This window comes from Piliocolobus tephrosceles, chromosome 15 (genome assembly GCF_002776525.5).
Source record: "Piliocolobus tephrosceles isolate RC106 chromosome 15, ASM277652v3, whole genome shotgun sequence".
Lineage (NCBI taxonomy): Eukaryota > Metazoa > Chordata > Mammalia > Primates > Cercopithecidae > Piliocolobus > Piliocolobus tephrosceles.
This window is the reverse complement of record NC_045448.1, coordinates 48,941,599-48,969,535: the sequence shown is the minus strand read 5'-3', so window position 1 is coordinate 48,969,535 and position 27,937 is coordinate 48,941,599. Positions and strand designations below refer to the sequence as shown.

Sequence of the window (27,937 nt, the reverse complement as noted above, 5' to 3'; positions counted from 1 at the left end):
CAGTAGAGGACTGGTTAAATTTTAGTAATCCTACAATAGGATATTATACAGCTATTAATATCATCACAAAGAAAGCCTCCTTATATGGGAAGATCTGAGAGAAATGTTGTTTAAAGAAAAAAAACAAGGTACAGAATATAGTGTTATTTATGTTATCTTTTGTATTTGTATTTGAATAAAGAAATTCTATGAAAACTAATATAACTACTTATTTGCATTCAAGACAGGAAAAGGAGCTACTAACAGAAAGCACAAATGGTGAAGGAATGTGAACCAGACTTTTCACTGTATACCTTTTTATAGTATTTTGATTTTTCAATCATGTGTGTGCACTATCTATTCAAAGAAGGAAATGTACATATATATAGACTATTAGACATATAGATATATATAAAGAGATCATATATATACACACATATATACATAGCTCTCTGTATATATAAAGAAACCATGCTACACCCCTAGAAATTAATCACTGTATAGCATTTAAGGGATAAAGTTAGCTATAAGCAAGTCTGCTAAACTGTCAAATGAAGATATAGGATATTCAAATGGTTTCACATTCCACTATAAATAGGGTCCTATTTGTAGCACAGAACATGTCCATCTGTAGTAAAAGGTTTCATTTCACCATTAATTTTCCCTATAATGCCTTTATTATTTAAATCTTTATATTAATTTTAGACATTCTCTAGGCCTCTGAAACAAAATATCTACACCATTTAACTAATTCTCATCCAGTATGTAAACCAGTGGCCTTCATTTAGCTCTTTTCCACTGTACCTGTTTATATTTTCAAAGATTTCCCCCAATTGTTAAATTTTAAAGATAAATTCCATCTGTTAATCAAATCCAAATAAAATATACTAAAGAAGCCAAACATGCTTCTCAAAATTTAATGGACATGCAAATCATTTTGGAGTCTTGTTAAAATGTACATTCTTATCCAGTACTCTGGGGTGGGATTCAGGATTCTGCATTTATAGTACTTTCCCAGAGGAACTGATACTACCTGCCTTTAAAACAAGCTGAGTAAGTCAGCAGAGTGGCACAGCAAAAGCGTGCGGAGACCATAAAACACACTGAATTAGTAAAGCTCTGAAAGACTACTGAAAGTTCTTTCAATTGACTTGAGTTGGGTTACATTCAATACTATTTGAAAAAATCAACCAGTGACCAGCACTGGAAAGTTTTCCTTTCATAAAGATTCACTATAACAGTGTTCCTCACCCCACTTTGACCTTATAGATACATTCTTTTGGCTATCTTCTGACTACATCACTCCCTTTTTAAAATGTTTCAATGGTTCCCCAATGCCCTGCTTTCCATTAACTTTGTTACCGCTGTTCTTAAAATATTCACTAAGTAGAAGTGTTCTAAGATACTAGATTTGTTAGCAGTGTATATTTAATATCACTTCTATCTATTCCATAAGATTATTATAAGAAACAAAAGATAATGTATGAGAAAACACACTGAAAAAATACAAAGTACTATGTAATTAATTACAAGCTATCTCCCACATTGCAGCAAACAAAGGATACCATATCCATAATGGTCTAGAAAATTCTTCATGAGACTTTAGGGAGTGCATATATAATTAAGTGCCTTATAATGTTTTTTTCATAGAAGGCAATATATTGTTTATAAGAAACTAAAACAAGTTTCAAACTAAGAACTGTTCCTTTTCTATCCCCTATTCCTTCTTATGTTTATATTTTTAGTCAGCATCTAAATTGCCATTTTCTATTTGTATAAAATGTTATAGGGGAGAAAGTGACCTTATTTTCAGAGAAAAAGATTTCTTTTTACAGCAATTCAAAACATTATCCTTTGTTTCCCCTAAATATATTCAAATTGTGACTGGAATAAAAGGTCCATTAGTTATCAAGGAAACACAAATCAAAACCGCAGTAATATACCATTTCACACCCATTAGAATAGTTAGAATTAGAAAGTTGGATCATGGCCAGTGCTGGTCAGGATGTGGAGAAATTGAAACCCTCAAACACTGCTAATAAGAATGTAAAATACTATAGCCACTTTGGAAAATAGTCTAGTAGCTCCTTAAACTGTCACCACATGACCCAGGAATTCAACTCCTAAGTATATGCCAAGACAGATGAAAACATATGTCCATGCAAAAACTTGTACGCAAATGTTTACAGAGGCATTATTCATTGTAGCAAAAAGGTATCTGTGGGGTTCAGAACACATCATCCCATATGTATTCTGGCATCCTGACATTTGAAAAAATGGCAGAAGCAGGAAAGTCTTTCTGACCTTGCCCTCGCCCTTCTCCCCTGAACCAAGCCATGAAAGAATTATCTGACCTTCCTCTAAAGTAAGTCATAGAACCTTTATTACAGAGGTCCCTACCCTGTACACAAAGGAAAATAAGTGTCCTTATTTCTGAAGACACAGAGACACAAAAATCTGAACAAACAGGTCTTACTAAGCTCCCTCCAGTTTATTGCCATAAATCATATACTTTTTTCCTCTGCTCGTACTTCCATATGACTGTCCAGGAAAATACTTTTCCCTGTTTCTTTGGGTCTTCATTTCTAAAGATTCCTGTGTTGGCCAGGCACGGTGGCTCAGACCTGTAATCCCAGCACTTTGAGAGGCCGAGGCAGGCAGATCACGAGGTCAGGAGATCAAGACTATCCTGGCTAACACGGTGAAACCCTGTCACTACTGAAAATACAAAAAAATTAGCTGGGCATGGTAGCGGGCACCTGTAGTCCCAGCTACTCGGGAGGCTGAGGCAGGAGAACAGCATGAACCTGGGAGGCAGAGCTTGCAGTGAGCTGAGATCACACCACTGCACTCCATCCTGGGCAACAGAGCAAGACTATGTCTCAAAAAAAAAAAAAATTTCCTGTTTCAGTAAAATGTACATTAAAATAAATTTGAATGATTTTCTCGCTAATCTGTCTTTTTCTAGGTGCCTCAACCAGAAATAGCAATGGGTGAGGAAAAGGTATTAATTTTTTCTCCCCTACAGTGGAAACAACTCAAATATCCATCAATAGACAAATGGAAAAAGAAAATGTGGTATATCCATTCAATAGACCATTATTCAGCAATTTTTTTAAAAAACGAAGATCTGATATATGTTACAACATGGATGACTCTTGAAAACACCGTGCTAAGTGAAAGAAGCCAGTAACAAAAGACCACATATTATATAATTCCTTTCATATGAAATTCCAGAATAGGAAAATCCACAGAAATAGAGAGTAGATCAGTGGTTTCTTAGGCCTAGGGGCTTGGAGTAGTAGAAATGGGGAGAATACTGCCCTGAGAATTAAAAAGTATGGGGTTTCTTTTTGAGGTGATAAAATGGTTCTAAAGTTGACTGTGATAATTGTTATACATATCCATGAATATACTAAACAAACCATTGAATTGTATACTTTAAATAGGTGAATTGTATACTGTGTTAATTATATCTCAAAGCCACTTTAAGAATATAAATATTCATGAATGAAGGACAAAAACTCCCCATTTGACTATATAATCACAGCTGTAGTGTTTTTTAAAAAGCAGTATTATTTTTAGTTGCTAGAGTTAAACTGCTACTAATATAATCTCTAGGCTGGAAACCTGAGAGACACCTTCAGCTAATGACCAAGTCCCACTGATTCTTCCATCATAACCTCTGACTTTTCCATGTTCTTACACTGCCATCCTCAGTCTGGGTTCTGGGCTCTGGGCTCTGGGGACTTCACATCTGCCCTGCCCACTTTTACCATTTGCTTTTTCCAAATCAAACATATCTAGCTTTTAAACCCAATTACAGTTTTCTCAATAACCTTCTCAGAAGGCTAATGTCCCTCAGACCAAGTTTAGATTTTTCCTACTAGCATTCAGGATATTCTAACCTGCTTTCTACTCTGTCTCCCAACCCAGCTTCATGTCCTAGTACTATACATCCAATAAGAGAACACTTTGTTCAAGCCAGAGCTATCTCTTCAGTGTCCCTTGTACATACTACATCCATTCATTTCTCTGCTTTTTATTGGGCTATTCTATTCTGATACTTATTCTCCATATTTACCTGTATCCTACAAATCATTCAAGGCCCATTTCAAAACCCCACATCACCCATGAAGGATTTGTGGGGAACTCCAACTACAAATGATTTGTTACATTTCCTAGCCACCTCTAGCACTTACGATTTGTGCTGCATATCTTAGCATTTGATTTACATGCTACTCATCTTAGCATTTGATTTACATTCCACATATTTTAGCATTTGGTTTACCTGTCACATATTTTAGCTGTTGGTTTACCTACCATCTCATTGCATGTCTTTCTAGTTTTCCAAAAGAAACATCTTGTTTCAATAAGATCATTACTTCCTTAAGGACTATCACCTTTTCTGGTATCACTGAGATCACATAGCACAGTGCTAGACCCAAAATACACACTCAGAATTTCCAGAATTACACTGCTGTTTTGATTAATTGTGAAGTGTAACTCACCATCTTATTTCCCATCATTTTACTTACCTTTCTACTATAAATGCAATTAATAAACCCAAAGTCCAAAAGGTAAATACAGTACCTTATCATACTGACAGACAATTACATTATCTGTCTCAAACAGGTCTGGCACATCCTGTTCACTAACATCATCTCCAGAATTTAAAGGGTCCTAAAGATGAAAGATGATCACATTAAGGAATTTTATGATGCTTTAAATTTTTTAAAGATAAAGAGACATACAAAAAATTAACTTGGCATGGTGGCACACTACTGTAATTCCAGCTACTCAGGAGGGTAAGGTAGGAGAATCATCTGAGCCCAGTAAGTTGAGGCTGCAGTGAGCCATGATTGCACCACTTCACTCAAGCCTCAGCAACAGACTGAGACTCCATCTCGAAAACCAAACCAAAACAAAACAAAGAAATAAAGGAACCTAGAGCAGCAGAATATAATTGCACTAAAAGTCAAACAGCCTGGATTTAAATTTACCCTGTTTGAGCAGGGTGCAGTGACTCACGCTTATAATCCCAGCACTTTGAAAGGCCGAGGCAGACAGATCACTTGAGGCCAGGAGTTCAAGACCAGCCTGGCTAACATGGTGAAACTCCATCTCTACTAAAAATACAAATATTAGCTGGGCATGGTGGTGTGCCTGTAATCCCAGCTACATAGGAGACTGAGGCGTGAGAATCATTTGAACCCAGGAGGCAGAGGTTGCAGTGAGCCAAGATCACACCACTACACTCCAGCCTGGGCAACAAAGCAAGACGCTGTCTCAAAAAAAGAAATAAAAAATAAAAAACAAATCCCTGTTTGGCCATTTAATAATTACAAGACTGAGCTTAGGCAAGTTACTAATTCTCTCCATATCTCAGTTTCCTCATATCTAAAATCAGGATAGGAATAAGAACCATAGGACTTTGGGACTATTAAGATAAGGCAGGTAAGACTTAATATGATGCCTGGCACATATGTAAAGCTACCATAAATGATAGCTAATACTACTTATACACTTCTTAATAATCACACTCTACCTGCAGTTTACGACATTTATTAGAATTAGAGCAGATACTATATGTTTCTACCAGGCTGCCTTCTTTAACAGCCATTCCCATTCCCTAGATCACCTACTACCTCTACTTAAGATCAATACAAAAGCCCATTCCCAAATATTTATTATTGGTTTTAAATTACAGTTGAAGATTAAAAGTTTAAATCCAAGGATATATTAAGTCTTTTTTTTTTTTTTTAACCTCTGCGTCCTGTGACTCTTTTGCGTCAGTCTCCTGAGTAGTTAGGTTTACAGACATGTGCCACCATGCCCAGCTAATTTTTGTTTTATTAGTAAAGACAGGGTTTCAACATGTTGGCCCAAGCTGGCCTCGAACTCCAAACCTCAAATGATCCACCAGCCTCAGCCTCCCAAACTGCTGGGATTACAGGCTTGAGCTACCATGCCCAGCCCCAAATAAGTCTTATTTCAAAAGAGTAAAGAAAAGATTAATCTTGCTATTCCTTTTGGTTCCAAAGCATAATAAAGTAGAAATGTTATAAATTAATAAAGAAAGTCTCAGCTCAAAAGCCATCCTCACCTCTTCTACAATGTCTACTTGAGGATCTTCTTTATCACTACTGTTTGTGGCTGAATCCTCATTTGAAATACTGTCAGCTTCTTCTTCAAGTACCTTCAGATCTCCCGCATCAATAACCCCTAGAAATTCATTCTCATCTACATCTCCTGCACTTCCTATTTCTTCATTGGAAGATGTATCACCGGTTCCATCGACTTGAATTATTTCGCCAGTATCATCATCAGCAACCCGAATGCTTAAATCCACCTGTGAATTAGAATCCTAAATAGAGAAAGAAATACACTAAAGTTCAAGTCAAATAAGGCATATAAAATATTGAATCCAAATTTAAAATTAACAGACAATCCACAAATGGTCACTTCAAGCAAATTTCTGCCTTATGACATTAAAATCTGAATAAGCCTAGCATTTCTATGTAATGTAGGAATAATTTTGTAAATTATAAATAAAGTAACCACCCACTTACAATCATAGGGAGACAGCAAATCAGTTCATTACTTTCAGATAATATTTACCAGTTTTTATACATACCATCTAAATTTATATAGTACCTATTAGGATTTAACTATTTCATTTGACTTTAAACAATAATTCAATGAAACAGAAAAGACAAATGTCATTGTGCTTAATATATAAATAAAAATGTAAAGGATTATACTAAGTGAAATAAGACAAACACAGAAGGACAAACCTTAGATGATTCCACTTATATGAGGCACCTAGAATAGGCAAATTCACAGAAACAGAAAGTAAAATCGAGGTTACTAGGGGCTATGAAGAGGGGAATGAAAAGTTATTGTTTAATGAGTATAGAGTTTCTGTTTGAGAAGATTAAAAAGTACTGGAAATAGAGAGTGGTGATGGTTGTACAACACTGTGAATGTATTTAGTACCACTGAAATGTACACCTAAAAATGGGTAAAATGGCAAATTTTTATGTTATAGATAATTCACTGCAACAAAAGTAAAAAACACATAAAGGAAATTTAGTAATCACTTCTGGTCACGTAGATGGCTATTATTTTACCATTACCTTCATCCAGCACAGTTAACAAGTATTTTATAGGCATTTTCTTATGTATGTATGTATGTATGTATGTATGTATGTATGTATGTATGTATTTATTGAGACAGACTCTCGCTCTGTTGCCCAGGCTGGAGTGCAATGGCACAATCTCGGCTCACTGCAAGCTCCGCTTCCCAGGTTCAGGAAATACTCCTGCCACAAGCCTCCTGAGTAGCTGGGACTACAGGTGCCTGCCACCACATCCAGCTAAGTTTTTGTATCTTTAGTGGAGATGGGGTTTCACCGTGTTAGCCAAGATGGTCTCAGTCTCCTGACCTCATGATCTGCCCACCTCGGCCTCCCAAAGTGCTGGGATTACAGGCATGAGCCACAGCACCTGGCCTGCACTCTTCACTCTTCAATGTAGGGTTCTATATTGGTCATACTATACTACCCACCCCCCAATTAATTTGTCATAGGTAGGACAAAGATCAATAAAATGTCAAGCTCCTTAAGAGCAGGGGCTGTTTTATGATTATATATGCTACAGAATCTATAGCAGTAGTTCTTAACCTCTTTGGAAAAGTCAGAGGCCCCTTGAAAACTTGATGAAAGCTCCAGATGCTATAATGCTGGTTGTTTTGGAAATCCATACATATGTTGACACACATGTTGCATAAACAACAGGTTACATTAACTTTAAGACTGAAGTATAGAAGTGTAGCCCAAGTATATGGAAAAGATGACTTTCCATCCTTTACAATCAGAAATACAAAGGTCATACTAAGTGAAATAAGGCAAACAGAGAAGGACAAATCTTATATGATTCCACTTACATGAGGTACCTAGAACAGGCAAATTCATAAAAACGGAAAGTAAAAGCAAGGTTTACAGGGGCTACGAAGAGGGGAATGAAGAATGATTTAGCACCCAAAGAGCTTTCATCAAATCAGCCTGGAAAGTCTTGGGAACTTTTTTTTTTTTTTTTGAGACAGAGTCTTGCTCTATCGTCTGGGCTGGAGTGCAGTGGCGGGATCTTGGCTCACTGCAAGCTCCGCCTCCCGGGTTTACGCCATTCTCCTGCCTCAGCCTCCCGAGTAGCTGGGACTACAGGCGCCCGCCACCTCGCCCGGCTAGTTTTTTGTATTTTTTAGTAGAGACGGGGTTTCACCGTGTGAGCCAGGATGGTCTCGATCTCCTGACCTCGTGATTCGCCCGTCTCGACCTCCCAAAGTGCTGGGATTACAGGCTTGAGCCACCGCGCCCGGCCGAGTCTTGGGAATTTTAACAGTCAAGAAGGCTACTAACAGAAGCCAAGAAGTTTTACTAAGATTTGAATAGATGCCCTTTATTTATATTTCTTCGAGTTTGCAAGTCATAGGTGATGTTTAATACAATAATAAAGATACAACTTTAATAATCTCAATAACTTAAGATACAACTTTAATAATATGCATATACTCAACTTAGTTTTTGAGTGGACAACTGCCCTTCTAGGGTTCAAACCCATATGAATATTACCAATAATGAACTCTCGAAAAAGTATACCCAACAAATAATGCTGTGTAGAAAAATTCAAATTAATAGACCAAAATTATGTAAGTTTACATGTAATTAATTTTACTACATTGGAAACAGATTTCCTTCACAGATGAAATATAAGGAATATCACATGTATGAAAAAATTAGTGACTATGTGCTCAAAAATGAAAATAAGTCCAAATTACATAAATAAGATAAATTTGTACTCTGCTATGAATAAATTAGAGAAATCTTAGAGGGCCCACTGCCCATAATGTAAAAGCTGAATAGAATGCTACTACCACACTAACAATGAACAAAAGCTGGATAAATTTACAAAATCACAACTTTTCTTGAAGCAGCCTGAAATCTAAGGAGGGACACTCCTTACAGATGGGACACACAAACATATCTCTCTATAGAAAAGTAATGCCTATTTCCAACTATAAATACTATTTACCTCAGTCTCTCCTTTATTTATATAAGATGTCTGACATTCAATCAAAAATGAGGCCGGGCACAGACACTCATGCCTGTAATCCCAGCACTTTGGGACACCAAAGCTGGCAGATCACTTGAGCCCAGACGTTCAGGACTAGTCTGGGAAAGATAGCAAGATCCTATCTCTACAAAAAATACAAATAATAATAATAATAATAATAACTGGGAGTGATGGTCCGTGCTGAGGAGGTGGAGGCAGGAAGATCACCTGAGCCCAGGGAGGTTGAGGCTGCAGTGAGCTGTGATTGCACCACTGCACTCCAGCCTAAGTGACAGAGTGAGACCCTTCTCAAAAATAATAATACAAACAAAAAGCAACCAAAACCAACCATCACACTGCAAAGCAATCAAGAGAACCAGACTCAGAGATAGTTAGAAATGTCAGACTATGATTGATACAACAAATAATTTAGTGAAAAAAGTGGAAAAAAATCCATGAACAAATAAATAATTTCAGCACAGATAACAAGTTTGGGGAGTTAGGAAAAGAAAGAAAAAAGAAAAACAAGAATTTTAACACAAAATTCTAAAAATAAAAACCACAATATCAGAGTAAAAATTTCATCTGAAGGGGTCATCAGTAGATGTGACACAGCAAAAAAGAATCAAAAACATTCAGGAAAACAGAAAAAAGGAAGAACACAGACACACACACACACACACACACACACACACCCTGACAAGTTGATTAATAACTATATTAAATATAAATGGCCTAAACATCTCATTTAAAAGATAGAGATTATCAGACTGGATTAAATTAGCAAGACCCAACCATATGCTGTCTATCTGGGAGGCTGAGGTGGGCAGATCACAAGGTCAGGAGTTCAAGAGCAGCCTGGTCAATATGGTGAAACCCCATCTCTATTAAAAATATTTTTTAAAACTTAGCTGGGCATGGTGGCACATGCCTATAATCCCAGCTATTCAGGAGGCTGAGGCAGGAAAATTGCTTGAATCCAGGAGGCGGAGCTTGCAGTGAGCCAAGATCGCGCCACTGCACTCCAGTCTGGGTGACAGAGCAAGACACTATCAAAAAAAAAAAAGGGGGGGGAGAGAAAGAAAGAAACTCACTTTAAATACAGTGACACAGGTAGGTTAAAAGTAAATGAACAGAAAAAACACATACCATGTGAACACTAATCAAAATAAACCTAAAACTGCTCTATTAATATCAGAAAATGTAAACTTCAGAACCAGAAATATTATCAGAGATAAATAAAAAACATTAAATAATAATAAAGGGATCAATTGAAGAAGATGACTATCCTAAATACTTATATACCTACAAACATAGCTTCAAAAATAAACTAAAAAGTAATAAAAGTAAAAGAAGAAATAGACAAATCTACTATTACAGGTAAAGGTTTAAAACTCCTCTCTCAGTAGTCAATAGAAAAAGTGGACTGAAATTCAGTGACGATATGGAAACCCTGGACAATGCAATCAATCAGCTTGACCTAATTAATATATAAAGAATACCCTACCCAAAAATAGCCAAATATCTTCAAGAGCACACATCATGTTTGCCAAGATAAACCATATTCTGAAACACAAAACAAACCCTGACAAATTTAAAATATATAAAGTATATTCTCTGACCACAAAAGAATTACACTAGAAACCAATAACAGAAAGATATCTGGAAAATTCCCCAAATATTTAAAAATTAAACAACACAATTCTAAATACCCAATGGTCAAAGACTAAATCACAAAAGAAATTAGAAAATAATTGTAATTGAATGCAAATGAAAACATAATGTCCAAACTTTTGAGATGTACCCAAAGCAGTGCCTAGGGGGAAATTTATATCATTAAATTATTATATCAGAAAATAAGTATGTCTCAAATCAATGGCCTAATATTCCACCTCAAGAAACTAGAAAAAGAAGGCCAAAATAAGTCCAAGTAAACAGAAGGAAGAAAATAATAAAAATTTTAAAAGGGAAAAAAAGTGAAATTAAAAACAGAAAAAAAAAAAAAGAGAGAAATCAGTAAGGCCAAAAGTTCATTCTTTGAAATTATTAATAAAAGTGAAAAACCTAGCCAGGCAGGGTGGCTCACACCTGTAATCCCAGCACCTTAGGAGGCCAAGGCAGGCGGATCACTTGAGGTCAAGAGTTGGAGACCAGCCTAGCCAACAGGGTGAAACCCAGTCTCTACTAACAATACAAAAATTAGTCAGGTGTGGTGGCGTACACCTGTAATCCCAGCTAGTCAGGAGGCTGAGGCGTGAGAATTACTTGAACCCAAGAGGTGCAGATTGCAGTGAGCCAAGATCACACCACCTGAACTCCAGCCTGAGCAACAGAGCAAGGCCGTCTAAAAAAAAAAAAAAAAAAAAAAAAATTGAAAAACCTCTAGCACGACAGAGAGAGAAAGAGTGAGAGACAGACGGACAGAATACACAAGCAAACAGTATTAATAATTAAAGAAGGAATGTTACATAGATCCTCGAGGCATTACAATAATATATTATCAACTTTCAATAAATTTTACAACTTAAGTAAAATGGATAAATTCATTTAAAGAAATTACCAAAATTTACTCAAGAAGAAACAGATAACCTAAAGACACATATCAGTTAAAGAAATTTAATTCCATTAAAAACCTTCCCACAAAGAAAAATTCTAAATTCAGAAAGCTAAAAACTCTATCAGAAAACAGGAGAGATACAGATATAGAGCAATTCATTTTATGAAACTAACATTTTCCTAATACCCAGCACAAAATAAGAAAACTACAGACCAGTATTCCTCATGAATATAGAAAGAAAAATCCACAATGAAATTTTAGCAAATTGAATCCAGCAATGCATAAAATAACATAATATTACAAAATGAAGTTTATCCTGAGAATGCATTTGAAAGTTGAACATTCAAAAGTCAGTGTATCTCACCATATCAAAACATGAAAGAAGGAAACCCATTTGTTTCAATAGATATAGGGGAAAATTGTTTAAACTTAACGTCAACTCATGATTTAAAAAAACAAACTACATTAAAGAAAACTTTTTCCATCTGATAAAGGATATCTACAAAAAAAAAAAAAATATATTAAAACCATACAGCTAACATAGTACTTGATGAAAGATAGAATGGTTTCCCCTTAAAATCAGGAACGAGATTTCTGCTCTCAGCACTCTTATTTAATTTTGTACCGGAAGTCCTAAATCAGTGCAATAAGCTAAGAAAAAAAAAGCTATGGGAAGAAATATATATATACACCCATATTGATATATATACTTTATAAACATATATATATATAACATAATGTCCGAACTTTTGAGATGTACCCAAAGCAGTGCCTAGAGAAATTTATAGCATTAAATTTATGCTATTTTTTTTTTTTTTTTGAGATGGAGTCTGGCTCTGTCACCCAGGCTGGAGTGCAGTGGTGCGGTCTCCGCTCACTGCAAGCTCTGCCTCCCAGGTTCATGACATTCTCCTGCCTCAGCCTCCCGAGTGGCTGGGACTACAAGCGCTCACCACCACGCCCAGCTAGTTTTTTGTATTTTTAGTAGAGACAGGGTTTCACCATGTTAGCCAGGATGGTCTCTATCTCCTGACCTTGTGATCCACCCGCCTCAGCCTCCCAAAGTGCTGGGATTACAGGCGTGAGCCACTGCTCCCGACCCCAAAGGGTCTACAAAACAACTACTAAAATTATTAAGTGGGTTTAATAAGGTCACAGGATATTAGGTCAATTTACAAAATTCAACTGCATGTCTATATAGTAGCAATAAACAATTAGAAATTGAAATTTTAAAACACTACCTTTAGACCAGGTGTGGTGGCTTATGCCTGTAATCCCAGCACTTTGGGAGGACAAGACAAAAGGATCGCTTGAGTTCAGGAGTTCAAGACCAAACTTATCTCTACTAAAAATAAAAATGTTTAAAAATTACCCAGGTATAGTGTTGTGTACCTACAGTCCCAGCTACTCAGGAGGCTGAGGCAGGAAAATCACTTGAGCCTGGGAGATCAGGGCTGCCGTGAGCTATGACCTGCCACTGCTCTCCAGCCTGGGCAACACAGCAAGACGCTGTCTCAAAATATACAAATAAAAATAATTTTTAAAATGTTTATTATACAGCATTTTATGTTTTAAAAAATTATTTTCATAAAATCCATTTTTACATTAGAGATCTCAAAATGGGAAAATAACAATGTTTTATACTTTAATACTTGTAGGCAGATTGTTTTAGGACAAGTAAAATAAACGTATTTGAAGGATTAAGTTTCAGTTTTGATTGACTGATTGAGATAGGATCTTACTCTATTGCCCAGGCTTAAATGCAGTGGCCCAATCTCAGTTCACTGCAGCCTTGACCTCCTGGACTCAAGCAATCCTCCCACCTCAGTCTCCCGAGTAGCTGGAAGTGCAGGAGGGCAGCACCATGCCCAGCTAATTTTTTTGTATTTTTTATATTGATGGGGTTTTGCCATATTGCCCAGGCTGGTCTTGAACTCCTGGACTCAAGCAATCCTCCTTCTTCAGCCTCCCAATGTGCTGGGATTACAGCCATGAGCCACTATGCCCAGCCAAGTTTCAGTTTAGAATGTGTAATATTTTAATACATCTACAAGGGAGACCTCTTTCCTAAATGGAACTTCTCTTTTTTTTTTTTTTTTAACTTTTACTTTAGGTTCAGGGGTATACGTACAAGTTTGTTATGTAGGTAAACTATGTGTCATGGGGGTTTAGTTTACAGATAATTTCATCACCCAGGTAATAAGCACAGTACTCAATAGGTATTTTTTCTGATCCTCTCCCTCCTCCCATACTCCACCCTCAATTATTCCCATGTTCATTGTTCCCCTCCTAGTATCCATGTGTTCTTGTTGTTTAGCTCGCACTCATAAGTGAGAACACGTGGTAGTTGGAAATAAATTTTAAAAATTATATACCTTTAAAGCATCAAGAGAAAAGCAACTCACCTACGTATAAGAAATCCCCATTAAGTGTTCTGGTAGATTCCTCAGCAGAAGTTTGAAGACCATAAGGCAGTGGGATGACATATTTAAAGTGTTTTTTTTAAAAAAAATCAACCAAGATTTCTGTATCTGGCAAAATTATTTTTCAAAAATAAGGGAGGGAGCTGCTTCCAGTCTCTCTCTCCCACTGCAAAACCCAGCTAGAGTAGTTCCTATTGCCATGGATCTCCTTGAATAAATTCTGCCTTACCATCCTTTAAAAAATGAAAGATAAATTAAGACATTCCTAGATAAAAACCAAGGGAATTCATTATCATTAGATTTTCCCTACAAGAAATATTAAAAGGAGTCCTTTAAATTAAAATGAATAGATGCTAGATAGTAACTTGAAGCTACATAAAATGTAAAATTATCTGGTAAAGGCAAATAGATGGACAAATACAAAAATCAGTGTTAACATAATTTTAGTTTATAATTGATTTTATTCTTCTACATCATTTGAAAGACAAAAGCATAAAAAACTATGTTAATGGGTAAATAATATATTAAAAAAGTAATCTGTAACAACAATAAGACAAAGTGGGGGAGGGCAAAGTTGTAAAGGAGTAAACTTTTTGTATGTGATTGAATTTAAGTGGGTATCTGATTAAAAGAGATTATTACAAGCCTAAAATATTACATGTAATGCCCATGGCAACCACAAAGAAAATATCTGTAGAATGTTCACAAAGGAAATGAGAAGGGAAACCAAAAATCAATTATACACAAAGGAAGGTAACAAAGGAGGAAATCACAGAAAACCTAAATACATATAGAAAACAGCAAAACAGCAAGAGTTAGTTCTTTCCAATTAGTAATTACTGTAAATGCAAATGAATTAAATTCCCCAATCAAAAGACGTAGTCTAGGAGAATGGATAAAATACAAGATCCAACTATATGCTCTCTATAAGAGATTAAATATCTAGGACATGAATAGGCTGAAAGTGAAAAGATAGAAAAATAAATTCCATGCAAATGATAACCAATAGAGCTGCAATGGTTATGTTACCACTAGAAAAAATGGATTCTAGGTCAAAAACTGTTATTTAAAAAGGAAAAAAAAATTTTTTTAATTACATAATGAAAAAAGAATCAATTTACCAAGAAGATATAACAATTATAAATACATGTGCACCAAACATTAGATCTCCTAAATATATGCAACAAGCCGGGTGCAGTGGTCCACACTTGTAATCCCAGCACTTTGGGAGGCTGAGGCAGGCGGATTACTTGAAGTCAGGAGTTCGAGATCAGACTGGCCAATATGGTGAAACCCTGTCTCTACTAGAACTACAAATATTAGCCAGGAGTGGTGGTGGGTGCCTGTAATCCCAGCTACTCAGGAGGCTGAGGCAGGAGAATCACCTGAACCCAAAGGCAGAGGTTGCACTGAGCCAAGATTGTGCCACTGCACTACAGCCCTGGCAACAGAGTGAAACTCTGTCTCAAAAAAAAAAAAAAAAAAAAAGTCTGGGGATGAAGTGAAAACAATGGGGAGGGAAATGTATACCTATAAATGCTTACATTTTAAAAGATCAATCTCAAATTAACAGTTTAACTTTACATCTTAAAAAACTATAAAGGAAAGAACAAATCAAACCTAAAGCTAGCAGAATGAAATAAATAATAATGTTAGAGAAAAAGAAAACATAGAAATGAGAAACAATAGAGAAAAATCAACAAAACCAAGAGTTGCTTCTTCAAAAAGATCAAAAAAATTGATAAACTTTTATAACTAGACTGATAAGAAGAAGAGAAGACTCAACTAAAATTATCAGTGAGGGTCGGCCACGGTGGCTCACGCCTGTAATCACAGCACTCTGAGAGGCTGAGGCAGGTGGATCACTTGAGTCCAGGAGATGGAGACCAGCCTGGCCAGCATGGCAAAACCCCATCTCTACTAAAAATACAAAAATTAGCTGGGCATAGTAGAGCACACCTGCAATCCCAGCTACTCAGGAGGCTGAGGCACAAGAATCATTTGAACTCAGGAGGCAGAGGTTGCAGTGAGCCGGGATCACACCGCCGCACTTCAGCCTGGGCAACAGAGACTGTTTCAATAATAATAATAATAATAATAATAATAATAAAATTATAAATAAAAGAGGGGACATCATTACCAATTTTACAGAAATATAAAGAACTTTAAGAGAAAACTATGAACACTTACACCACAACAAATCAGATAATCTATTTTAAAAATTAACAAATTCCTAGAAATACACAATCTAGACTGAATCAGAATAGAAAATCTTAGTAAGTATATTGATTGGAAAGTAGACTGAATAAGTAATCAAAACCCTACCTACAAAGAAAAATCCAGAACCAAATGGCTTCACTAGAAAATTATACCAAACATTTAAAGATGAATACCAATCACCCTCAAACTCTTCCAAAAAATGGAAGAACAAAATATCTCCAAACTTATGAGGCCAGCATTACCCTGATACCAAAGCCAGACAAAGACAAAACATAAAAATGACAGACCAATACTTCTGATGAATATTCATGTAAAAATCCTCAACAAAATACTGGCAAATAGATATAATAGCACATTATAAGAATCCTACATCATGGCCAAATGAGATTTATTCCTGGGATGCAAGGATAGTTCAACATAAAAAAAACAATCATACTGAATGGTAAATCCCTGAAATCTCTTCTCTAAGATTAGAAAGAAGGAAAAGACAAATACTTTCACCACTTCTAATCAACACAGTAATAAAAAAAAAAGGACTAGCTAGGACAATTAGGCAAGTAAAAGAAATAAAAGACATCAAAATTAGAAAGGAAAAACTAAACTAAAATTATCTCTGTTTACAGATGTACTATTCACAATAGCAAAGACATGGAATCAGCCCAGGTGCCCATACATGGTGGACTGAATAAAGAAAATGTGTTACATGTATACCATGGAATGCTATGCAGCCACAAAAAAAAAGGGCGGGGGGGGGGGGGGGAATCATGTTCTTTGCAGCAACATGCATACTGCTGAGTGCCATTATCCTAAGTGAATTAACACATGAAGAGAAAACCATATATGAGATGTCGTCACTTATAAATTAGGAGTTAAATATTCAGCACATACAGACACAGTGGTGGAAATAATAGACATTGGGGACTCCAAAAAGGGAGAAGAAGTGGGAGCAAGGGCTGAAGAACTATTTTGGGTACTATGCACAGTAACTGGATGACAGGATCAATCACACCCCAAACCTCAGCATGATGCAATATACCTATGTCACAAACCTTGCACATGTACTCCCTGAATCTTAAATGAAAGTTGAAATGATAAATAATAAAAATTTAAAAATCAAACCAGTGTGTTATTAATGTAAAGACAGGTGTATATACCAATGGAGTAAAGATCCCAGCAACAAACCCTTACATAAAAGGTCAATTTTCCAGAAGGGTAACAAGACCATTCAATGTGGAATGGACAGTCTTTTCAACAAATCATTTTGGGAAAACTAGGACCACATTGAAAATAATGGAGTTGAACCCTAAATTTACACCATCTACAAAAATTAACTCAAAATGGATCAAAGAGGTAAACGTAAGAACTAAAACTATAAAGCTCTTAGAAGAAAACACATGGTGAAAATTTCATGACATTGGATTTGAAAATAATTTACTGGATATGACACCAAAAGCATAGGTAACAAAAGAAAAAAATAGATAAAATGGACTTCACCAAAATCAAAAACTTTTGTGCTCAAAAGACACTATTAACACAGAGTAAAGGTGACCCATGAAATGGGAGACAATATTTGCAAATCATACATCTAATAAGAGGTGAATATCCAGGATACATAAAGAACTATAACTCAACAACAACAAAGCAAACAGTCCAATTAAAAAAAAAATGGGCAAAGGACTTGAATAGACTTCTCTCCAAAGAACATATACAAATGGCCAGAAGCACATAAAACAATGTTCAACATCACTAATCATTAAGGAAATACATATCAAAACTACAAGATACCACTTCAAATCCCTTAGGGTAGCAATTATTTAAGAAAAAAAAAACAACAACAACAGAAAGTAAGTGTTGGTGGGGATGTGGAGAAATCAGATGCTTGTACACTACTGTTGAGAATGTAAAATGGTGCAGCCTCTATGGAAACTGTATGGCAGTTCCTAATAAGATTAAAAGTAGAACTGTCATATGATTTTGCAGCTCCATTTCTCCATATATATCCAAAAAAATTAAAGCCAGGGATTTGAAGAGATATTTGTACACCATGTTTATGGCAGCATTATTCGCAACAGTCAAAAGCTGGAAGCAACCCAAGTATCCACAGACACCTGAATGAATAAACAAAATGCAATATATGCATACAATGGGATATTATTCAGCCTTAAAAAGGAAGTAAGTTCTGACACATGCTACAACATGGAAGAACCCTGAGACATTATGCTAAATGAAGAAGGGCAAATACTGTCTGATTCCACTTATATGAGGTAACTAAAGTAGTCAAATTTATAGAGACAGAAAGTAGAATGGTTGTTTGTCAGGGACTGGGAGAGTGAGAAATGGGGAGTTGATGTTTAATGGGCGTGGAGTTTGAGAAGATGAAAAATTTCTAGAGACGGGTGGTGGTGATAGCTGCACAACAATGTGAATATACTTACTGTCACTAAGCTACACAGTTAAAAATTGTAAAAATAATTTAAAAATAAAATAGTGAAATGGTTAATTGTACATGTATTTTAGCATGAAAGAAAAATCAAATTTGTGAAAGTCTGTAGTGATACAGTGTCAACTATGTGGCAAAACTGATCAAAGTACTGGTGGCAGGAAAAATCGGCACAACCTCTTTTTAAAACACCGTGGCAACATACTGCAAATGCGTTAGAAATTTTTAGTTTTTTCTACCTTTTAAAAAATGTATTTTAGGCTGGGCCCAGTGGCTCGTATATCTGTAATCCCAGCACTTCGGGAAGCCAAAGTGAGACAAGTCCTTCAGGCCAGACATTCGAGACCAACCTGGATAACATAATGAGACTCTGTCTCCACAAACTAATAAATTAATTAATTAAAAATATATTTTTAAAAATGCAATGCAAATGAAGCTTAAAAGAAGAATAAAAATGGTCTTGGCACGCACGGTTTGCTGAGCCCGTTAGTGTGTCCGGCGGAGACACGCCGCCACCATGTCTCGCTGCCTGCGTCCCCTCAACACGTCTCTGTTCTTCAGGAACGTGGCCGAGGACACCAGGTCTGAAGACCTGCGGCATGAATTTGGTCATTATGGTCCTATAGTTGATGTGTATGCTCCACTTGATTTCTACACTCGCCATCCAAGAGGATTTGCTCATGTACAATTTGAGGATGTTCATGATGCTGAAGACGCTTTACATAATTTGGACAGAAAGTGGATTTGTGGACAGCAGACTGAAATACAGTTTGCCCAGGGGGATCGAAAGACACCAAATCAGATGAAAGCCAAGGAAGAGAGGAATGTGTACAGTTCTTCACGCTATGATGATTATGACAGATACAGGCATTCTAGAAGCCGAAGTTATGAAAGGAGGAGATCAAGAAGTTGGTCTTTTGATTACAACTATAGAAGATCGTATCGTCCTAGAAACAGTAGACGGACTGGAAGACCACGGCGTAGCAGAAGCCATTCCTACAATGACAGATTCAAGCACTGAAATCGATCTTTTTCCAGATCAAAATCCAATTCAAGATCACGGTCCAAGTCCCAGCCCAAGAAAGAAATGAAGGCTAAATCATGTTCTAGGTCTGCATCTTACACCAAAACTAGAGGCACCTCTAAAAACAGATTCCAAAACACATTATAAGTCTGGCTCAAGATATGAAAAGGAATCAAGGAAAAAAGAATCACTTAGATCCAAATCTCAGTCAAGATCACAGTCTAGGTCTAGGTCAAAATCTAGATCAAGGTCTTGGACTAGTCCTAACTCCAGTGGCCACTGATAGTATAGACCATGCTCATTTTTAGGCATGTATCATTCATTTACTCATAGTTTGGTTTACTTAAATTATCAGGAATACAATGTTGCAATGATGCTTTAAAAACACTTGTTAGTTTTCCCTGTACCAGGCAACAGTTATAATTAAATGATATGCTGTTGAGAAGCCACTCTTAAGAGTCCAGTTTGTCTAATGTTATGGGCAGCTACCAATTTGTGGTGTCTCTATACGTTTTTGTAAAGATTCTCATTTTTTATGCTTGAAGTATTTGGTGAAAAGATGTTGGTTGGCCACAATTTGCAATATTGTCTCATTAAAAATAAACTTTCATATTCATATTTGGTAGAACTGTTAACCTAGAAATGTAGCTTGCTAATAAGATAGAATGATACAAAAGTGAAATAGTAGCCACAATACAACACTGACTGCTCAGACACATTTAGGTTCAGGGTGGACCTTTATGTCTTGTCAAGATGTCTAGGCCCAGCCAGGCACGGTGGCTCACACCTGTAATCCCAGCACTTTGGGAAGCCAAGGTGGGTGGATCATGAAGTCAGGAGTTCGAGACCAGCCTAACCAACATGGTGAAACCCTGTCTCTACTAAAAATACAAAAATTGGCCAGGCATGGTGGCGCATACCTGTAACCTCAGCTACTCAGGAGGCTGAGGCAAGAGAATCGCTTGAATCCAGGAGGTGGAAGTTGCAGTGAGCCAAAATCATGCCACTGCACTCCAGCCTGGGCAACAGAGTGAGACTCTATCTCAAAAAAAAAAAAAAAAAAAAAAAGATGTCTAGACCAATAATAATTATTTTTGATGCAGCATGGATTAGTTCTTTTGTTAACCCCACTGTCTTGGGGAATGATACCAGCTGGGTAATTGAGTTCTTGACTGAAACATGGAGGCTTGACTGCTTTTTTTCTCATTCCTATGAAGATTTGGAACACAGAAAACACAAAAACTCACCTTAAAATTGAGCAGGTCGATGATGGCAAAAATAATTTTAAGGAGAAAGGAATATTCTTACGTAGTTATTTCAAAGTTTAAGGAACGTTGTTGACCATAATCTTGCTTAGTTTTCTTACTGCTATTAGAAGCAATTGTTTCCAAGCAGGTTTCGTGTGTGTGTGCGCATAGTGTAAAAGAACTGAAAGTTTGATGCTTACAGCACTTGGCTCATGCATTTGTATCAAAATTTGTCTGCCTCTTTATGAGGGAGGCCTGCTTTTCACACCTCAGTTTATTTAATAAGAGGCAAGTTGAAAGACAACACTCATTCTAGGTGATTCTGTGGTACCATAAAATTTAAAATAATTTGGGAAAAAGGATTAGTCAGTCGTAAGCAAGAGTTACGTCTTCTGAGCTTTTGATTATCAGTGTAGTACCTGACTAAAAATGAAGTAATACCCTTAACCATTTATAATTTCTAGTATTTCTCTGAAAGATCGTTTTGGAGACAAAAGTGACTTGACATGTCCAATTTCATTTCAGAATAAAAAGCTAGCATCGTTAGAAATCTTAGATTGCTTGCTTACAGATATAAGTAAGAATTATGGAGAAGCAATTCCTTTTAGAGGATTATTTTTTTCAATTTTGGTTTTAGTAATCTAGGCTTTGCCTGTAAAGAATACAATGATGGATTTTAAATACTGTTTGTGGAATGTTTTTAAAGGATTGATTCTAGAACCTTCGTATATTTGATAGTATTTCTAACTTTCATTTCTTTACTGTTTGTAGTTAATGTTCATGTTCTGCCACGCAATTATTTATATGCACGTTTCTCTAATTTTTTTAGATTTTCATGGATGTATAGTTTAAACAACAAAAAGTCTATTTAAAACTGTAGCAGTAGTTTGCAGTTCTAGCAAAGAGGAAAGTTGTAGGGTTAAACTTTATATTTTCTTTCTTACAGAGGCTTCTAAAAAGATATTTTTATGTTCTTTTTAACAAATATTGTGTACAACCTTTAAAACATCAATATTTGGATCAAAATAAGACCCAGCTTATTTTCTGCTTGCTGTAAATTAAGCAAACATGCTATAATAAAAACAAAATGAAGGAAAAAAAATGTTCTTGATGGCATTTTTAGGTACCATTTATAATAGCACCAAAAACTATGAAATATTTAGATAAAAATATAACAGAATATATAAAATATGTATATGCTAAAAACTAGAAAGCATTAGTAAGAGAAGTCAAAAACCTAAATTAAAAAAAAAAAAAAACTTATGCCCCTGAATTGGAAGACTCAATATTGTGAAGACGTCAATTCCCCTTACTGATCTACAGATTCAACACAACCCAAATCAGTCTTAGCAACTTTTCTTTTTAGAAACTGACAAGCACATCCTAACATTTATATGGAAATACAAAGGAATTAGAATAGCCCAAACAATTTGGAAAAAAGAACAAATTTGAGAAATTCACACTCTCTGATTTACTATAAAGTTACAATAATCAAGACAGTGTAGTACTAGCAAAAAGATAGTCACGTGAATTAATGAAACAGAATGAACCTTCAGTAATAAACCAACACAGATGTAATAATTTTCACTAAAGGTGAAGTGCTTTAGATACTTAATGTGCACAGACAGCTAACTCAGTGAGACAGGACAGTCTTTTTAACAAACGATGGTGAAACAATTGAATATCCATAGTAAAAAAAAAATGAGCCGGCCAGGCACGGTGGCTCATGCCTGTTTCCCCAGCACTTTGGGAGGCTGAGGCAGGTGAATCACCTGAGATCAGGAGTTCAAGGCCAGCCTGACCAATATAGTGAAACCCTGCCTCTACTAAAAATACAAAAAATTAGCCAGGCATGGTGGTGGGCATCTGTAATCCCAGCTTCTCGGGAGACTGAGACAGGAGAATCGCTTGAACCCAATGAGCTGAGATCATGCCACTGCAGTCCAGCCTGGGCAACAGGCCTAAATGTAAAACCTGTAACTATACAATATTTAGAAGTATAAGAAAATCTCTGCAGCCTTTGATAAGACACATGAAAAAGAAATCAAAAGATAAAAATAATAAACTGGACTTCATCAAAATTAAAAACTTCTCCTTACCAAAAGATAGGGTTAACTACCAAGGATGTGGTGTACCAACAACAAATCTTACACATTGCTGGTAGAAATGCAAAATTCCACCATACATTGCCGGTAGAAATACAGCCACCTTGGAAATGAGTTTGACTGTTTCTCATAAGCATACATTTATCATCTTATCTAACAACCCCACTCCTAGGTATTTACATATACAAAACCTACACATAAATGTTTTCAGGACTTTTTTTTTTTTTCTTTTTTTTGAGACAGAGTCTCACTCTGTCTCCCAGGCTAGAGTACAGTAGCATGATATCAACTCACTGGGTTCAAGCGATTATCTCTCCTGCCTCAGCCTCCCAAGTAGCTGGGATTACAGGCGTGTACCACCATGCCCAGCTAATTTTCATATTTTTAGTAGAGATGGGGTTTCGCCATGTTGGCCAGGCTGGTCTTGAATTCCTGACGTCAAATAATTCAACCGTCTCAGTCGCCTAAAGTGCTGGGATTACCCAGCGCCTGGCCCTTTCAGGGGCTTTATTCACAAACACCAAAAACTGGAAACAACCCAAATGTCAAACTGGTAAGTAAATGTGGTATAACCATACAATGGAATGTACTCATACACGCAACAACATGGATGAATCTCAAATGTATTGTGCTAAAAATACATGCTGCATGATTGTGTCTAACATTCTGGAAACCGTAAACCTATCCCAAAAGAAAACAGATCAGTGAGTGACCGCCAGGAACTGGAGGCTGAAGGAAGGTATTGACTACAAAGGCATGTGAGGAAACTCTGAGGTAATGAAAACATTCTCTATCTCAGGTAGGGTTGTATAATTTCAGTTTGTCAAAATTCATATGGTACATCTAAAAACTACCTTTTAAAAGATGAATTTTATTGTATATATATCATGCCTCTTTAAATTTGAGTTATTTTAAAGCCAGTTAGTTTGCGACCAGCCTGGCCAACATGGTGAAACCCCCGTGTCTACCGAAAATACAAAAATTAGCTGGACATGGTGGTGTGGGCCTCTACTCCCAGCTACTTGAGAGGCTGAGGCAGGAGAATCTCTTGAACCTGGGAGGTGAGGGTTGCAGTGAGCCAAGATCGCGCTACTGCACTCCAGCCTGGGTGACAAAGTGAGACTCTATCTCAAAAATATGTAAAAAATAATAATAATAAAGTCAATTAGTATAAGATTTGTCCTAGGCCTAAGCCACACATTGAAATTGGTTTTTTTGTTTGTTTGTTTGTTTGTTTGAGATGGAGTCTCGCTCTGTTGCGCAGGCTGGAGAGCAGTGGCACGATCTTAGCTCACCACAACCTCTGCCTCCCAGGTTCCAGCGATTCTCTTGCCCTAGCTCCCGAGCAGCTGGGATTACAGGTGCCTGCCACCACACTCTGCTAATTTTTATATTTTTAGTAGAAATGAGGTTTCACCACATTGACCAGGCTGGTCTCAAACTCCTAACCTCAAGTGATTCATCCACCTTAGCCTCCCAAAGTGCTGGGATTATAGGCAGGAGCCACCATGCCCAGCCTGGCTTTTCATTTTAATAGCAACAAGTACTGAAAACCTTAAACCATAAGATCTTTTGTTGAAAAATGAATCAGAGCTTCTGTGTTACTTTGCCAGATGAGCAAAAGCTTATAAAGGAATACTGAAGATTTCAGGACTCTTCTAGTTGAATTTATGTAGCCTCATACCATTTTCCTTCAATCAGTGAGGCCCTCTTTACTCTGGGAGAGGATTAAAATTACAAATCAAAATTTAATTTCATTAACAGCAAAATAGTTATCATTCTCAACTTTTTTCTTCAGAAGCACTTCCACCAGGTACTGAAAAATTCACGATTATCTGACTCCAATCTCTTCTGAAGTGGTAATTTGACCAAAATAGCCAGGAGTTGTGCAGCAACATCCATAATTGATACCGCAGGACCATGAAAAGATTTAAGTGTTTCATATAGCCAAACATCCACCACATAGATCATCAATGAACTCCTCTAGGTCAAATTGTTATAAGGGGGCTTTTGCTCCCTCTCAGAAATAGTAAATGTCTCCCCAAGGAACAAGCAAGGGTCCTTTCAAGCATTGTACTTTCAAAAGCCAGAAAAATTCTGCATGAAGAATTTAATATTCTGCCTACATTGTTTGATAAATGTCTTGGGAAACACAATAATTCAAAACCATTGCTCTAATATATTTGAGTTTTATGTCAGCAGATGAGACTTCTTTTAGAATGATTGGCGTGTCTTAGCACTAATGCATGCCATGTGCTGAAACAGACAGCAACGCTTTCTTTACTAAAGCAGCAAAACTATGTTTGCCAAGCATCTTGGGAGCTCCAATGGTGTAGAGTACCAAATTTTACTAGCCAAGCTTTTCATTATTAGAAAGATGTCAGTTTCCAATTTAAAAAAAAAAAAAAAAAAAAAAAAAGCTCACAACATAAAAATTCTTTGATTGTCTCAATGTACAAATAATGATGAAAATCAGATGTTGGCGGCCCAAAGAAATATTGGTATTTTTAGCCTGTTGAATGTTAAAGGAAAGTCGCTGCTGATACTTCTATGAATTCCAGCCAAACCTGAAAGAAATGTCAACAATTCTAATGCAGATGATGTCATCTGACAGAGGAAATGCTTCCGTTTTTTTTTTTTTTTTTTTTCTCTGCTCTAAAACAAACCAGCTCAATAATGTCCAATAGTCTCAGCTTAACCATGGTGTCTTTGATTGTATGTGGCTTCCATGACTGGGTAGTACAATAAGCGAGTAAATAGGATGCTTCATGATAAAGCTTTGTTTGCCAAATCCAGCTTCCAGTCTTTGCCATTTAAGCTTCCCTCCAATGAAAGAACCATATTTTTCCAATGGCTAGTAAAAATTTGCAGAACTTTATACCCATATGTGGGGATAAATATAAAACAAGATAAGCCTAAGCTACAATACACATTCTTTTCACATTTTCAGCCTAAATTATGTCAAATTCAGTGGCCTATAATTGTAATGGCAGGGCATATTTTCTTTTATTCTTAACAGGAATTTAATCTATTACAATATAGTAACAAGGATAATTATATATTACCTGACCATGTACAGTAGCATCCCATGCTACTTCACTCTTATTTGGAATGAAATATATCTTAATATATTTTGACAGATATAAAAATTATTTTGTTAAATTGGCTTTCTTCTTATAATGAAGAAGAAGTCACATATCTGGTTTAAATATCTCTGACTTTGATATATTAATTTCATAATGGCATATAGAGACTCAAAAAGTATTTACTCAATTTAAATGAATTATAAAGTCAAATAATTATTGATAGGACATTTTATCTTTTAGAGGAATACGTGCGGACTTAGAAGAAAAATGAAAACTCTCACTTAGGAGTTATATATTCTCTTATCCTCTCACTCCATTTTTCACTCATACATTGATTTTGAGCTACATCAGTGGTTCTTAGCCTTGACTATATATTACAATCACTTCAGAAGCTCTTAAATATTGATGACTGAACCCCATTCCAGATCAATTAGATTTAAATCTCTTGGGGTAGACCTGCACTTTCTTTTAATGGCCCAGTGATTTTATCATTCAGCCAGGATTGAGAACCACTGAGCCAAATAAACTAATTCTAGATCCCATCCTTAAAAGCTTATACTCCAGTATACACGAGTGTGTATATATTCTTAGATTACTGCACATACAAAGATAAATGTACCTGTCAATGCAAAGAAAACATATGAATATATCTTTGAACTACATTACGACAGACATGCTTCAGGCGACAAAACAGAAGAGCTACATCCAATTTAATAATGAAGGAAAAATTAGGTGGAGAAGTACTGAAGATTTCTGAAGGAAGTAATGAATAAGCAGGAATTAACCAGAGGAAAGGATGGTGGGAAGAAACTCCAGGCATCAAATAGAAGGGATGACAAAAGCAAAAAGAAAAGTAGGAAACAACAAGGTTAAAAACCAAGAATCATTCACAGTTACCAGTTCCCAATAAAGAATATTCATGTGAGGAAGGAAGAGTAAATAGGAAACTTTGGCAGAGAAAGAACATGTAATATGCTTTGTGCATGTATATTAAGATGCCTGAAGTTTATTTATTATAGGTGAAGGGCAGTCAGTGATGTGTTAAGTGGAGAAAGACACAATCAGGCTGCATTTGGGACAGATCTCTGGAAGCCACCAGGAAGAGAGTGCTAACATGCACTGAGCATTTACCACAGTGCTGCTGAGCCCTTTACATTGATTGTCTTAACTAATCCTACCACAATTATATGGTAGATACTATTATCTTTATTTTACAAATGAGTAACTTATCTAAGTCATACAACTATTAAGGAATAGAGAAGGGATTCAAAACAATTCTGATCCCTGAAGCCTAGGCCTTTGACCTCTAGGATGGATGGATTGGCAGGAGCAGAGTAAGAGGTAGAAGAGACTACACACTGATAAATTAGTTAGATAAAATTATCCCACATGAGAAACAATTAGGGCAATGACACTAAGAGTGGAGAAGAAGAAACAGATTCCAGGAATATTTACAAAATTTAAAAATTATCAAACTCACATAATTCAGCCTTAAAAAGGAATGAAATTCTGACGCATGCTACAATATGGACTAACCTTGAAAACATTATGCTAAGTGAAATAAGACAGTCACAAAAGGGCAAACATTTTATGATTCCATCTTTAAAGTACCCAGAAGAGTCAAATTCAGACAAAGAAAATAGAACAGAAGTTACAAGGGGCAGAATCAAAAGTTATCAAGAATATATTTTGTGAAACAGAATGTTAAACCCACATAGATCCTTACTTCTTAAACCTATAGA

At 36.2% G+C, this 27,937-nt stretch overlaps 1 protein-coding gene and 1 pseudogene across 2 annotated transcripts in view; one reads left to right on the top strand and one right to left on the bottom strand.

Moving 5' to 3' along the window:
- The window catches only part of GTF2A1L (general transcription factor IIA subunit 1 like), a 66,563-nt gene that overhangs the window by 3,348 nt on the left and 35,278 nt on the right, over positions 1-27,937 (bottom strand). For both annotated transcript variants that reach the window (XM_023223825.2, XM_023223824.3), the window contains 2 exons: positions 6,086-6,346; positions 4,573-4,662 (listed from right to left, as the gene is read on the bottom strand). In XM_023223825.2, the coding sequence (XP_023079593.2) occupies positions 4,573-4,662; positions 6,086-6,346 (351 nt within the window). The remainder of the gene's footprint in view (positions 1-4,572; positions 4,663-6,085; positions 6,347-27,937) is intronic.
- On the top strand, positions 19,251-20,040 carry LOC111550409 (annotated as a pseudogene).